We start from the raw sequence: 16,501 nt of genomic DNA, 5'->3' as shown, positions 1-16,501 counted from the left end.
TACTCAATCTAGAGAACATCTAATTGGACAAAAATCTGCATAGTGCAAGCTGAGTCATCAATACTTTTCATCTGTTTCCCCAGAAATGGATTTTAAAAGTATTTTTGGGGGGGTATTACGGTTTTTACTGTATTTTTGATCAAATAAATGCAGACAATACTGTATGAAAGGTAGTGTGTATACTACAAGTTAATTTTGTCAACTTTTAGCAGTATACTAGCATGTAGATAGCTCAAGTTTTCATTTCATCAGGTCTTTCAAAGGTGATTCCCAACTGAGAAAGTGTTGTGGTTTACTCTTAATTCTCAGGAGATACATTATGTAAGGAAAGCTATGCACACATAAGTGTTTAGATATCGGCTGAGGTGGAGGGAAAGATGGAAGACCAGAGAGAGCGAGAGTGAAAGATATGTTGGAGTGTTTGTTTGATGTGTGACATAAGTGGTATGTTAACATTAGCGGTGCTGGTGGGTGATGTATGACGGTCGGGATTATTGGTTTAAAGTAAGACAAACAAATGATGTGAGGCCATTCTTACTTTAGCTGTCTCGCTTTGACTGTAATTCTGTTCAAATGATTTGTGTATGTGAGTGAGGGTGGCTTATTTACGAGATTTTCAGAGCTATAGTTCCATATTACAGAAATAATTCACCCCAAAATGAAAAGTCTGTCATTCTTTATTCGCTCCAACCAATATGAATGTCTTAGTTTTGCAAATTAAACTTGAGAGCCAGGATGGTGAATTATACTCAGCAAATAACTTAAATTTCAATGTGTTCCTCACATAAAGCTATCATATGAATTCGGAAGGCTTGAAATATAGAGAACCAGTGGGATTGTAAATGCTAAATGCTAACAGAGTAAATGCTAACAGAATATTAATTTCCATTCATTTACTATTCTTTACCAGCTGCACAATCGCTGTAAAATCAATGCAGGAGAGATTTGATTACTAAGTTTGTTCTCAAGGAAAGAGCAATCGAACAGGAAAGAGAGGTGCAATTGGACCTCGAAGAATGTCACTTGCTGTGTTGATCGAAACAAAAGGAAGCATGTGGAATGAGGAAGGAAGACATTAATCTGTTCAAACTTTGAAGAGATAGTACACCCAAAAATGAAAATTATCTCATAATTTACTCACTCTCAAGCCAGCCTAGGTGTATATGGCTTTCTTATTTCAGGCGAACACATTTAGAGTTACATTAAACAATATCCTGGCTCTGTAATGGCATTGAATAGTCCCCTAGTTTTTGAAGCTCCTAAAAGTGCACCCATCCAACATAAAAGTAATCCATACGACTCCATTGGGTTAATAAATGCCATCTGAAGTGAAGGGTCTTTGTAAGAAAAATATCCATATTTAAAACCTTAATAACTATAATTACAACGTACGCATGATCATGAGAGAGTCAGGGTGACCTCTGACCTGACGTAAGATGTATGACAGCGTAACGTAATCTTAGAATTAGAAGTCTAAAACAAGAAGTTTTGAAGAAAAATGTAAGAGTATGTTGAGATAAGAGAAGAGAAGTCTTACGTCAGGTCAGAGTTCACCTTTCTGTCGAAACCCGACTCTCGTGAACACGCGTACACAGTTACTGAAAGCCAGTGATTATAGTTTATAAAGGTTTAAATATGGATTTTGTGTTTTTTTCCACAAAAATCCATCACTTCGCTTCAGAAACCCACTGTTATTAACCCACTGTAGTCGTATAGATAACTTTTATGATGGATGGATGCGCTTTTTTGAGCTTCAAAAACTCGGGCACTATTCAATTAAATTACATTGAAAAGCTGGGATATTATTTAACAATTTTATTCAACTGAAAGAAGAAAGTCATATACAGATGACTTGAGGGTGAGTAAATTATGGGATCATTTTCAATTTTGGGCGAACTATTCCTTTAAATTGGCTGAATCTGATGCACACACACTCACCTGACATCAGTGAGTTCATAGTACACGTTCCTGGTCTCATCTTTGACGTAGATGGCGGTGCTGGGCGACTCCAGCATCTTCATGTTGAGGTGATGATGGAAGGCACTAACGAACAGAGCTCTGACTGTATCTACACTCGTTATCTCATTAGGCATGCGTATCTGCTTCGTGTCGTCTCCATACTGCAGATACAACACCCCTGAAAAACACAGAAAGAGGAAACATGAAGAACGATTGAGAGAAGCATGCAACTACACTATTGTGTCTAAAAAAATTAAAAATACAACACTTAAAACTAAAATCACGAGTTTGGGCATTAGAACATTACAACGTACATTAAAAAAAATGCTAAAAAGGACATTTAACTCTTTGCCTGCCATTGACGGAAATTTCGGGCTTTCCGTGTTTTCACTGTTATACGGTAGGGGGCGCTATTATGCATCTTCTGAAAGAATACTGAATCTCCTGATCAAAATACAAGCGAAGAAGAAACGAGCGCAATCATATGTAAGCATAAATGCATATGTAAAATAGCACAATCATCAACATTAAACAGCATATAAATCAAAACTGCCTAATGTTACTGAATGAAATGTAGACCCAGGCATTTTGCTCAAAATTGTGGATTTATTTTTGTTGTTGTTTTTGTACGAAACTTCCAACTTGTACTCATACAAACGAGTAATCCCCCCCTCGCATTCGAGTGTAAAAACGCGAAAGGTATTTTCCAGGTATGTCCCTCTTTGGCTAATGTATTTTTAAGATGAAGGTGCAACATGGCGACTTGCTCGTATGTGTTATAAATGGCAGATTCTACGCTTACGAGAATTCTTGATTAGTTGGTAGAATACATGAATGCGCACATATAATTTTGAAAGAACAAAGTGTTTTTTGCTAAGAATCAACTTAAAAAAAGTACACAGTGTAGCTTTAATAGCAGATTATTGTGTTTAATGCTGCTCATGTAAACAGTAGAGAGCTCACTTGGGTTTGGAACAGTCCCTGAAACTCTACCCTAGCATTTCACTCTAATGACCGACATTAATAACTAATTATCGAGCATCAAACAATCAACAGCATATAATTCAGAAGAGCACCTTGGGCTAAATGCCAAGCCACATCTGAAGGACTGCATTATTCACAACCACATACTAGCACTCTTAGACAAACGGGAAAAGCCTCAAAGGAAAAAGGTTCTAATTGTTTGAATTTTAATACTGTCCACATGAGACATTTCAATCATCTCCATTCATACTGTTTACTGTGGAAAAAGATTATTCATTCTGATTACAAATTCTTATATCATCCCACTGTCTTATTGTCCAATGTGAAGACAGAAGATATTTTATCAATCAGTAGCCGCTCTTTCCAGGAGCATTGGATCCTGTTATTTTATTATTGTTTATATACTAGTATTTTATATTTTGTATTATCTTTTATTTGTAGTTACATTTTTTGTAATTTAGTTATGATTTGGTCATGGTTTTCTATTTAAAAACCATCATTTCTATTTAGCTTTAATTTATTTTTATTGCAGTTTTAGTCATTTTAATACATCAACTTAAACATTTTATTTCAGTAAAATATTTTTAATTGTAATTTTTTGTTTTAAGTTTAAGTTTTTAATTTAATTTGTATATTTATTTGTGTATTAACTTTATTTCAAATACTGAAAACTATTTAGTAACAATAACAAATCTAATAAGGATTTTTTAAAAATTGCAAAAAGTTTTAAGTTATGAATCAAACAGCTCTGAAATTAATCACAACATTACAAACTTTGAAGCGAAACTGTATTTGAAAATCCAAGAAAAACATTTAAAGGGGTGGTATAATTCCCTTTTTCACAAGATGTAAAATAAGTCCCCAGAGTGTGTATGTGAAGTTTTAGCTTAAAATATCTCAAATATATTTTTATATAGCATGTTAAATTTGTCACTTTTTGAGGGTGAGTAAAACCGCCTCTTTTTTGTGTCTGTCCATTTAAATGAGCTGCTGCTCCCAGCACAGGGGGCGGAGCTTCAAGAGCTCTTGTCCTTAGCAGCTTCCATTACCTCACAGAAATTTCAAAAACTTTTAGCCTTTTATGTTCAAAACGGAGTCAGAAAGATGCAGAGACTCAAGAAGAAGTGACAACATGTAGACAACATTTCTGAATGGTTAGTTGATGAATTTAGGTAGCATATGTGTAGTTATCTTCTAGTCATTGATTCTATTCTGTCTTGATAATCTATAAATCACGTTGGGGTATATTAAATATTGGGGTTGATGATGTCACTAACCCGGGAGGAACGTTGTGTAGTCCCTACCAGCTGTTTGTTGTATCCCTTAAAAAGCAATTTCTTTAAAAGAAAATATATTTTGTTTATGCTCAAACAGCAACATTACACTCTTACTAAAGTTAGAAAAGTGAAATCATAATCAACCAGCCCTTTTAACATATTTTACCAATTAATGAACTCCATATCCCACAAAACTCTGCAAATGACGTTAACGGATAAAAATGGAACAATATGAAACTACTGACTAAACGGCAATATATAATCAAAAGCATATTTGAAGTTTATTGCAAAATATTAAGCAAGGCTTATATGATATTGTTAAAAATACATTTCTGTAGAGAAAAAATTAATGGGATTTTTACTTCCAGTACCAGACTGCAGTGCTCTATTCTTCCAAAGAAGGTCTTACACAAACCTAAGATGACATCTCTCAACAACTGAAACTTAAGACCGCTGAACTAGAGGAATGGTGACTTACAGCAAGCAGGTCTCTAATAGATGCAGGTCTCCTCGCCTCTGTGTTTCTTCTGATTAAACAACATCTAGCTTTTCCCAGCAGGTCTGCCTACATCTACATCTTCTCAGAGGAATATTGAAGGCATAGTTTGAGTGAAGGCACTTTTTCTCCCCATAACTGTCTTTCCAGATGGTCCTGGTTTAAACCGACCAATCAGAGTTAAGCAGCCGGAGTAAGCTCCCATTTCAAGGCCTGTGTGTGTTTGACCGTCATTCTATCTGGATGTAGGGAGTATTCAGAGTGTGCTGGTGAATGTGTGTGTGTGTATGTTGGCAAAAGAGTCCTATTTCCGTGTGTTTCTGTGTGTGTGTGTGTCCACAAGCATGAGTCTGTGCGGTAATGTACGCCTGTGAGATGTTAAGTACAGGCTATGAATTTCAGCTGTGGAGCCTCGTATATTTCCATTACATGAGCCGATGGTGACAGAGCCAAATTCGCTGTTATGACATTGAACTTATATACAAGAGACAGACAGACAAACTTAAGTAAACACACACTTCCACAGATACTTAAATCGTTTAGCAGCCAGACGGAAAATAAGTAGGCAGCAGTGTGATCGCTCATTCATACTGGTGAATTCCACAGAAAGCTCAGCAGATTACCACAGAAATCGAACACCCGTCATTCAAAATTCGACACGCTCCTCAACCCTTGTGAGTTAGTTTATTTGCTTTTCCTTATTGTAATTGAAGTTTGAATTCAATGTAAAATAAATAAATATATATATAGACCCCAAAGTCATGATTCCCATGCTATGCTATTGCAAATGTGTTCTGAATTTGTTCTGAATTTATATGAGGCTAGTAGTAGGGCTTACTTAATTTTTACTATTTACTAAACTTATTATTACTATTGCAATATTTCACTGTAAAATAAAACTATATTACTACTATATTACTATAGTAAGGCTGTCTTAATTTCTTCATTTTCAAGTGATAAACCATCAAACTTGTATTTTGACGGGAAACCGCAGAGAGCCAGCATTTACTCACCCTCAAGTTGTTCCAAACCTGTATGAATTTCTTTCTTCTGCTAAACACAAAAGATTTTGAAGAATGTTGGTAACCAAAAAGTTGATAGGCCGCACTGACTTTCATAGTATTTTTTTTTCCCATACCATGGAAGTCAATGTGGCCCATAACTGTTTTGTTACCCGTATTCTTTCAAATATATTTTGTGTTCAGCATAAGAAAGGAATTTATACAGGTTTGGGTGAACTATCCCTTTAAAGCTTTTTTGTTGTTGTTGATATGCACATTTTATTACAAGTTTTGTGAAGATTGGGAAGTTGGTGCATGTTGCATTCCCAAATGCATGTTAAAGCGACTCAAACTTAGAGATAATAAATGAATAATGAATAATGATAAAGAATGAACACAGTGCCACATTCACTCTGAAACATGCATCATTTGCGATTTAATAATCGCACTAAGCCATACGGCGATTTCAGTTTTATTTTAATTAATCGTGTAGCCCTAGCTAGTAAGTCTTTCTGCATGCTTGCTATATTTAGAATGAGTGTATCTGTATATAATTTAGTATTCGTGTATCAGTGTGTATACCTAGTGAGCGATCCTTGGTCTGGTTAGTAGAGCGGACCACAGGCAGACTGGCTCGCGACCGGGAGCCTCGGGTGAAGGCCATGGGCATGTCACACTCAGACATGACCTCCAGAGCATCTAGAGAGACCAGTGAGCCGTGCTCCACCTGATCCACAAACACAGGAACTGGACTCTGACACGCCACACTAGAGCCCCGGTTCTGTAGGAGGAAGAAGAACAGGAGTGTTAGATAACATGCTGAATTTGATGACACATCAATTCCTGAAAACCATGACATTTTTGGTTTCTCTGCTGGAAACAAAACCAGATTATACCAGTTTAAGATGGTCAGGCTGTTTTTAGGACATTGAAACTGGTTTGTAGTAGCTGGTTCAAAATGGTCTACTAGCACAAACCAATTTGATGAAGCCATTTTTTATCTTCTCTGCTGGAAAAAAAAAGAAGATTATACCAGCTTAAGATGGTCAAGCTGTTTTTGGGACAATGTAGCTAGTTTGTACTAGCTGGTTCAAAGTGGTCTACTAGCATAAACCATCTTGATACACTATTTTTTATAAACTTCTCTGCTTGAAAAAACAGATCATACCAATTTAAGATGGTCAGGCTGTTTGTGGGGACATGGTAACTGGTTTTTAGTATTTGTTTCAAAGGCGTCTATCAGCATTAACCAGCTTAATAATATGATCCACTGGTAGCCCATCTAGACCATCAAGACAAGTCAATGGACAGGATAGAAGCTTTAGTAGTTGTCATTACTACATGCATAAAACTTGAACCACTCATTGTGAACAAAGCATAATTTGTCAGAATACATGTAACACACACTGCACATTTTATTTAAAGCGACAGTCACCGGTCAACTGTGACCACTGCAATCAGTCATGCAACAAAGACACGGATCAGAATGACTAACCACACCAAAAACTAGATTCAAAATGTATGCAGAATTTACAAATTTACAAAGAAAGATAATTTACAAAGAAAACTTACAAAGAAAATGTTATATACAAAGGCAGTATGGACCTGCCTGTACATATATATATATATATAGTCAGTTAATTAACTTCAAATAAAAAAGTTTTTCCATGTTAGGTGATTTTGTGGTATTGTTAAACACACACATGCATCACACACTCTCATCCGTGCTAGTACTGACTCTGCGTGAACCAACGGTCTGGATTTTCATCAGATATCTTTGAATATCTATCTCAGAGTGCAGAGAGGACAACATCCCCTGAAATAACTATTAGGACAGAGAGAAAGAGATACAGAGTATGAAGGCAAAAACATCGATGAGGAACATATGCATATAATAGAAATAGAAAATGTGGAATTCAGAGAAATGATGCTCATGTTTGAAAAAGCCCACAAACCAGAGCAGCTGACACTGTATACATTTTAGAACCTTCAAAATGTGTTTTATAAGTACTTCATTCTACAGGTATAGAGAAGTGTGTGACAGTTCAGACTCCTGCCAAGCATGTATGGGCCATTATGCAAGTCGATAAAAAAAGGTCCTGACTGAGAGGGATCACTTACTGACAAACTGAGAACACACCATTAGACAACTTTAATTCTTTAATTAACCACTACAAAATATTTCATTATATTTAATTTATCAACAGATTTTTAAAAGGAGCATTTCAAGTGCATTTTAAATAGAAGGAAATGTATATTCTCAAATGCAATTCACATGTCAGCATAAACATGCCACATTTGTTTAAAATACATTCAAAAAGAATGACAGAATGTTAATTTTTGAGTGACTGTTCATTTAAAGTTAGGTAACAGGAATCACTTTCAGTCAAATACATTTTATGAGTCATGACTCATGACATCTGATAGGCTACAAAGTGCTTTTGATATTTAAATGACCTGATGCATCATTAAAAGTCATTGAATGTATGAACGAGCAGATCTCTTGACACTGAAACACCCACACCTGCGGTTTCTTGTAATTCAGATGTTTATTCATCTCTTTGATAGGAAAAGTGAGAGTTTGAACTTAAACATATGAAACAGGATCAGATCAGAACTTTCCAGACCACAGCAAAGAGTCCTGGGGTTCTTTTGAGGGCATGAGGTGGGAAATTAGATCTACAACCACCAACACGATGGTATTTAGTGGGCACGCACAGGACAGGAGCTGTCAACAAACTGATGACAATACAAGCTCAAGGGTGTGTTTGTGCGTGTGTGAGTCACCGCAGGTTAGCTCCCATTCTCAGACTTCTTCTATAATTAGCTTAAAAGTTCATCATGAGTTCAAAAAGCATACGAAATTCCAAATACAAAGTAAACACTGTGTAATGTAGCTTAAAATTCTGGACGATAATATTCATTTTAGTATTAGTATAGTATGTTTAAATACCACAATAAAAATCTAATTATGTTAAAAATAGTACAATAAAATAGTATGAGAAAATAATCATAGTATAGTAAAAAAAAAAAGTACAATAAAATAGTACGACAAATTAATCATTATGTTGGAATGGTACAATAATACGACTAAATAATCATACTCTTTTAAATAGTAGGATAAAATAATTATAGTGTGTTAAAAGTAGGGCTGCATAATGATTAATCGCAACTAATCGTTTGCAGAATAAAAGTTTTTGTTTACATCACATATGTGTGTATAATAATTATGTATATATAAATACACAAACATGCGTGTATAATTTTAAGAAAAAAATCTATTTATATATGAAGCATTTATAATTATATATAATATAAATGATATTTAAATATAAAAATGTATATAAACATGTAAATATTTTGTAAATATATACATGCATGTGAGTATTTATAAATACATAATTATTTTACACAGTACACACACATATATGATGTAAATAAAAACTTTTATTCTGCAAACGATTAGTTGCGATTAATTGTTATGCAGCCCTAGTTAAAAGTTGTACAATAATATAACGACTGAATAATCATACTGTTAAAAATAATAAAATAATCACACTAATAATATTATAATAAAACATTTATAAAATGTTCATATTATGTTAGAAATAGTACAATAAAATGGTTTGATGGAAAAATAATAAATCTTAAAAATAGTACAATAAAATAGTATGAAAAAAATCATGATAATATAATCATATTACTTTAAAAAGGCTACATAAAACAGTATGAAAAATAATCATATGTTTAAAAGAGTATGGCAGGGGGGATGGGATGATGCCAATTGATTTTAGAATATGTATCTGTGCATGTTTTTAGAGATAATATTGCCCACAACAACATATGGCCTTAATAGCAGCTGTGTGTCAAACCGCAAACGGTTCCAATGAGAAAAGGATCTATTCGCAGCAGTACCGAGATTTATTAAACTGAACTCAAAATACTCAGAACAATGAAACAGAACAACCACTTTAAACATGACGTAAAACACAACCCGAACTGACCTGAACTGAGAGAAACACAGAGCTCAAATACACAGACCAAACGAAATGAACAACAGGTGCAAATGATAATCAAACAATGAGAAACCATAGTAACTAACTGAAAAGCAGGAAACTGAACTAAACATGTGAAATCCCACCCAAACATACAAAATACACATACTATCACTTACATTGCACCGCACAGCTAACGCATGTATGTTAGAAGGTCTGTAATTATTATATACTGTGTATTCTACCCGGCAGATGTCACATACGAGTGCCTGCTCTCTTGAATACAGTAAGATACCGTAACAAACACAACACTGTATAAACTACCAATCCGGAAGTGGTTTGGTCAAAAATGTTTCAGAATCTATAAAGAGGACATGTGAATGATGTAGTTATGATAACTCACTTATCTTTAATTAACTTCATGGTTATCAATGTGGAAATTGTGTAACATTCATATCTGCAGCTGTAAGAATAAAAAGCAGGTTTGTGTGTGTTGGCGGGAATGATAAAGATACAAACGGAGATAAGGAGTAGTTTATCTGTACCATGGATTTTGCATTTGCAATATTGCAAAGCCTTTATAGTCAAGCCAATAAGACTTGTCATGAGAGACAAGAAAAGAAAGGCAATAAAAAGTGATAACCGCACCAGATAACACAATGAGTCTAAGATTTTTTCAGACCAATGTTAATGAGGCCATGTTTTTAGTAACAGATGTGAAGGGCTATACAGGGATAGTTTTAAAGCTAAATTGTTCTGGCTCTGCCAGTTGTTTTACCATTTTTTCTGAACATGATACCTCAGTTATGCTGGGATTCCCCCCGCTGAAAGAGTAATGTAACATCAGCTATACTCATTATGGACAAACCATATACACAAAATGCAATGGAATCCATGATCTCCTGCCACCACACATAACACACTCAAAAACAAAACCAGGGGCGTATATTTTTCCCCAAGGTCCACTTATAATGTAAGTAAAGATTCCTTACAGCAACATCAATCATAATTTAGTTCTACATGACCACTTCCACCCAGACTGTTTTTGCTACTGTACCTTTAAGAAGTTCTAATATAACCTTAAATTCCTTCTATATGCAAATCACTTTCGCATGTGAAATGAGTTACAATGGCAAGTTGCTGGATACTTAAAAGTTGTTTATATGTAAATATGGGCAGTCGTATGTTAATGCGTTCACGGCTGAGTCTTTAACACTGTGACGGCTTCTGAATGGCCCATTTTCTGTTTAGTTTCAAAAAATGCCTCCAGTGTGGACTGGAGATTTGTGCTGTAAAAAATAAAGCTACACAGTTAATTGAATAATAATAATATTATTATAAACAACTATTACAATTTAATAAATAAAATAATTGTTTCATATATTTTAAAATATCATTACATTTTAATTTATTCCTGTGATGGCAAAGCTGTATTTTCAGCATCATTACTCCACATGGTCCTTCAGAAATCATTCTAATATGCTGATTCATCATATTGAAAACAGTTGTGCTGCTTAATAATTTTGTGGAAACAGTGATACCGTGAAGTTCAACCATGAAGTTCAAAACAAGAACATTAGAAATGTTTTTACTATCACTTTTGATCCATTTAATATTGAAGCTTGTTTCCGCCACAGAATAAAAAATTAAAACGGTAATTTGTGACTTTTTATCTCACAGTTCTGACTTTTTTTCTCACAATTACGAGTTTACATCTAGCAATTCTGACTTTTTATCTCCGAATTGCGTGATATAAAGTCAGAATTGTGTGATATGAAGTCGCAATTGCGAATTATAAAGTCAGAATTGTGAGATTATAAACTCGCAATTCTGAGGAAAAAATTCGACTTTTCCTTGCGACTTTATATCATGCAAATCTGAGAAATAAAGTCACAACTCGCAATTGTGAGATAAAAAGTCGCAATTATCTTTTAAAATGTTTTATTCTGTGGCGGAAACAAGCTTCCACAATTGAATGTATCCTTGCTGAATAAAAGTATATTTATTTCTTAAAAAAAAAAAAACACTTACTGACCCCAAACATTTGAATGATATAAGAAACAAGAAGACCATAAAAGTATTCATGAACTCATGTTTGAGATGTCCTGGGGCTGGGGGAGAAAAAACAAAGAGCTCTTTTTTCTTATATTGGAGACACACACATTCATGTAGTATACACACTTAAACGCATTAGATTCCCAGTGCTGGTTTAGTCTACTAGAAAGAACACGTTGAACTGACCTCAGCGCTGGCATGGCCCCTGAAATATCCAAGCATGATGTGTTTATAACTATAGATGTGTTCACACTAACAGTGAATAAATCACTAGAGGTCCCACTAGTTGCTACACAACTAGTATCAGAAGGCGGATCTCTCCAGTTCCACTCTCGATCTGCTGCACTCCCATTGGTAGTTACTGCGTCATGACATCTGCATAAAATTAAACTTTATTCTCACCTCAAACACCAACTGCCCCTAAAAATGAATGACCTCCAGTCAAACATAGGATATTTGTTCTAAAATTTCACATTTATGCAGCTATCCCATCATGAAAAGACCAAGTGTATGGAAAGCAATCAGACCGAAATCAGCCACCAGCGACTCAAACCACCTTAACAATCCAAATATTTTCTTTCCTAAACCAGACACATATCAGTAATGTAATAACAGGCCTACAGTTTGCTCTCTGTCGCCTGCACACACACCAGGCCTGCAGATACTGTATCTAAATCCTGTTGAATCAAGAGCATCCGGAAAAATTGTCCAGCTGTTCTTGTTTCGGTCTGGTGATAGATATAAAGGCCATTTCCCTCTTTTCCTTTAATGCCGGTTCTTCTCTCTCTCTTTCTCTTTTCTGCGGGGATAGGGCAGCGCAGGAACATATGAGGGTGGGGTTATAGTTTGTCTGGGCCAAACAGAACCAGATGGTGGCTCTCTGTTTTTTCCGCTCGCAAAGTCTTGTGACAGGCTTTCACCACGCCGGTGCTCGAGGTCTCGTCCGCACGCAAAGGTGGTACGCAGATGTTCAGCAAGGAGGTGTGTGTGTGCGTGTGTGTGTGTGTGTTGATAAACATCTGAGCGATTCATCACATCAGCACTGACACCTTGGCAGGAAAATATCACACACACACAGATGGGTTTGGGCATGTTTGCTGACTCTGCAGGTTCATCTTTCATATAATACAGAGGAATTTCTAGCTGTGGTGTCGGTGTGTCTGGTGCAAAAAGTTGTTCAAATTTATGATTTATCCTTTTAAGAACAAGAATATAAACTACAGCTGATTTATATGTAGTACACACACACACAAAGTAATAATCTGTATTTTTTGTCATATTTTTTGGGTAATAATATCTAAATAATATACATTTACTAGAGAAGATATTAAGATACATTTTTTATTAGAGTACATATTTAGAATGTGTTTTTTCTTACCTCACTGACAAATTGTCTTTTCTTGTTTTAAGTATAAACAAACATCAATAACTTGGAACAACTTACATAGTTTACAACTGAATATAGTTTAAATATTATATTCAGTTTGCTCCTCAAGTAATCTTAACCCTTTAAGTACATGTAGTTAATTAATATTACTCAGTACGGGTTCACTTTATTTTAAGGTGTCATTGTTACAGTGTAATTATATATTTAAGTACTGAATAATATTGATTAATATGGTTAGGGTAGGATTAGGGTTTGCTTGAGGGTTAGTTACATGTAATTAGGCATACCTTACTGTTATTACTATGGTAAATGTAAGATATGTAACAAGGACTAACCTCAGTACTTATTTGTGTAATTACACTGTAAGGATGATCAGTTAGATGCATTGAACCAAGATAGATGCTTTAAACTATGAAAAATATGTAATGCATCAGCTGCCAATAAGACTGCCGTACTCTACATTTTACTTTAGAGATTGTGTGCAGAAAATGCTTTAAAAAAACAAACAAAACAAAAAAACTTCCACTCTGGGCCTAGATATAAGGACTTTAATATAGTAACTAACTGGTTGCATCTTAACCCGCATAACCTTGAACTGTCTAGATATTACATCCCTATCTGGCTATAACATGTAATATAGCCTATAACACGCCCTCACATTAATTTTTTTTAATATAGTGTGAAATGGTGGTTTCAACAAACAGATTCATTTACACTTGTCCAGTTTTGTTTGGAATGCATCCTTATCAACCTCCTGAAGTGGTCAAAGTGATCAGATTTAAATCCGTCTCGAAAGCGTTTTGGAGGGCATTTACACCTGGTCTTTTCACAACCGGATAGCTATCCGATTAGAGAAAATGCATGAAGTGACCAGGTGTAAACAGGCCCATCGACACACAATGATAGAAATATAATTATAGCTATTTTATTAATACTGCCACTGTCTGTGTCAGCTTCATTCAAGAAGTATAATGTAGTCATCAGCAATTTCATGGTCTGACTGGAAAATGGGCGGTTTTCCCACTATTTCTGCTAACCTTGGTGGTTTGAACTGTATCAGAAAAAGGAGAGAATGAGTCTAAATGGAAAAGGAAGGAATGTGCTGACACATTATTAACCTTGAGTGTGTGTATGTGTGTTGTAGCATAACTGTGAGAAATTATAGTTAAAAAGGTTATACTGTGGCATTTTAGAAACATGACCCTTTAATACACTATACCATAAAAAAAAGTTTGGGGTCAAGATTTTCTAATGTTTCTGAAAGAAGTCTCTTATGCACCAAAATCATTATTTATTTGATCAATACAGTAAAACAGTTATATTGTGAAACTGTAAGTAACTGTTTTTTTATTTGATTATATTTTGAAAATGTCATTTATTCCTTTGATGGCAAAGTTTAATTTTCAGCAGCCATAACTCCAGTCTTCAGTGTCACATGATCCTTCAGAAATCATTCTGATTTGTGTAAACTGATACTTTTTTCAAGAAAGTTCAAAAGAGCAGCATTTATTTGAAATAGAAATCTATTGCAACTTTATAAATGCCTTTACTGTCACTGGTCAATTTAATGCATCCTTGCTGAATTTAGTTCTAAGAAAATCTCACTGGTCCCAAAATCAAACATTAAACTAACTGGCTCCTCTCAGCAAACTCATCTTGGTCTTTAGTCTGGTACTGATCCTTAAAGAAACGGTCTGGTCTGGTCAACCTCAACCTCAGAGAGGACAGTCACTTACTCACCCTTCTCATTACAGGATACTGGCTACTGCCACACACTCACATATGAAAAACACACAGAAACACACACACAATGACTCAAAAACACACAGGACGAAAGAGAAAATTAAATATTTCAGATGACAAGGGAGAGAGAAAAAGAGAGAAGAACAACAGAGAGCAGAATAAAAGACAAATAGTAACAGAATGAGTCACTACACTGAAGTATTATGCGGTAAAAATACTTTTCAAAACACTTAGAAAACTTAGAACCACTCACACCTTCTCTGTGGGGTTACCATTACACATTCTCAGAAAATGAGATGAAATTGAAGATTTTTCACTTATATATAAACTGAGATATCATGTGAGAGAGAAAGAGAAAAATATATATCTTTATTCAGCAAGGACACATTAAATTGATCAAAAGTCAGAGTAGTAAATAAATTCTGTTGAACTTCTATTGATACGAACTTCTATTTATCAACCCCCCCCCCCCCCCCCCCTAAAAAAAGATCACACTATCCACACAAAAAAGCAGCACAACTATTTTCAACATTCTTGCGCACCAAATCAGCATATTAATGATTTCTGATGGATCATGTGACACTGAAGCCCGGAGTAATGATGCTGAATACCGTCACACGAATAAATAACTTTCAAAATATATTAAAGCAGTTTTTTTAAATTACAAGAATATTTTACTGTATTTTGATTAAATAAATGCAGCCGCTTTGAGCATAAGAGACTTCTTTCAAAACATCTTACCTATTATTCCACCTATTTCCATATACTACATTTTATAGACAAACAAATGTGAATTGAGCACCCACTGCACAAAAATATTGGTTCCCGACTTTAATCGTCCAATCAGAAAATTAAAAAAAGTCCTTAACTTTACTGAACAGCTCTGATTTGCCTGACGTCATCAACACTTGTGATTGAGTCACCAGAGATTTTAAAATTAAGTCAAATAGGGTCAAAGATACAAAGGTTTTTCTTTTTTTTTAAACGGATGTCGTTAATACAACAGTGGTTTACTTACTCTCAAATGTTATGTGCAAAGTTCCATCATAAAAAAAAAATCAAGAAGACGCCCCATTGTTCTTGTTATTGTTCTACAAAAGTACAGTCCTTTCCACATAATGGAAGTACCTCTCATAACAGTGGATAGCAGGCTGGCTCCTCTGCACATCATGCTTAAATGAGCATCAAATCCCCATCAGAGCAGCTGCCATAGTATTTGCATGGCCCTGTGAAATTGGACCATTCATGGGAATGAAGCAGCCAAACATGTAAAACTGAAACTGCACTCACGATTTGAACTGACAGCGTCTCCAGTGGAGCTCATGACCCCGGAATGACCCCCAACCGAACATTTTAATATATCAATTCACTCATGTCTGCACTCGGCAGACAACGGCAATGATGGAGAACTGGGAAGGTGCCAAGCGGTTGATCTGTGACCAGTCGGGGTTATTGCACTATGTAAAACTGCGCTGAAGAAGCTGGCCTCAGATCAGGAATGCATTCACCATCAACAAGAAAACTGTGCTAATGTTGTGCTTCTCTCATGCTTCTGACACCCAACAACTCAATAATACAGTATAATTGGTGAAAGTGATTATGCG

The 16,501-nt window shown here is 35.2% G+C and overlaps 1 protein-coding gene across 15 annotated transcripts in view; it reads right to left on the bottom strand.

Moving 5' to 3' along the window:
* The window catches only part of kiaa1217 (KIAA1217 ortholog), a 124,072-nt gene that overhangs the window by 28,036 nt on the left and 79,535 nt on the right, over positions 1-16,501 (bottom strand). For 11 of the 15 annotated variants that reach the window (XM_079602106.1, XM_079602108.1, XM_079602099.1 and 8 more), the window contains 3 exons: positions 7,456-7,542; positions 6,300-6,498; positions 1,939-2,137 (listed from right to left, as the gene is read on the bottom strand). In XM_079602106.1, coding sequence (XP_079458232.1) covers positions 1,939-2,137; positions 6,300-6,498; positions 7,456-7,542 — 485 coding nt within the window. The remainder of the gene's footprint in view (positions 1-1,938; positions 2,138-6,299; positions 6,499-7,455; positions 7,543-16,501) is intronic. The other 4 variants (XM_079602103.1, XM_079602110.1, XM_079602098.1 and 1 more) reach the window with 1 other exon arrangement.

Source organism: Phoxinus phoxinus, assembly GCF_949152265.1.
Source record: "Phoxinus phoxinus genome assembly, chromosome: 24".
Taxonomy (NCBI): domain Eukaryota; kingdom Metazoa; phylum Chordata; class Actinopteri; order Cypriniformes; family Leuciscidae; genus Phoxinus; species Phoxinus phoxinus.
Note: the sequence above shows the minus strand (reverse complement) of the source record. Positions and strands in the feature narration are given on the sequence as shown.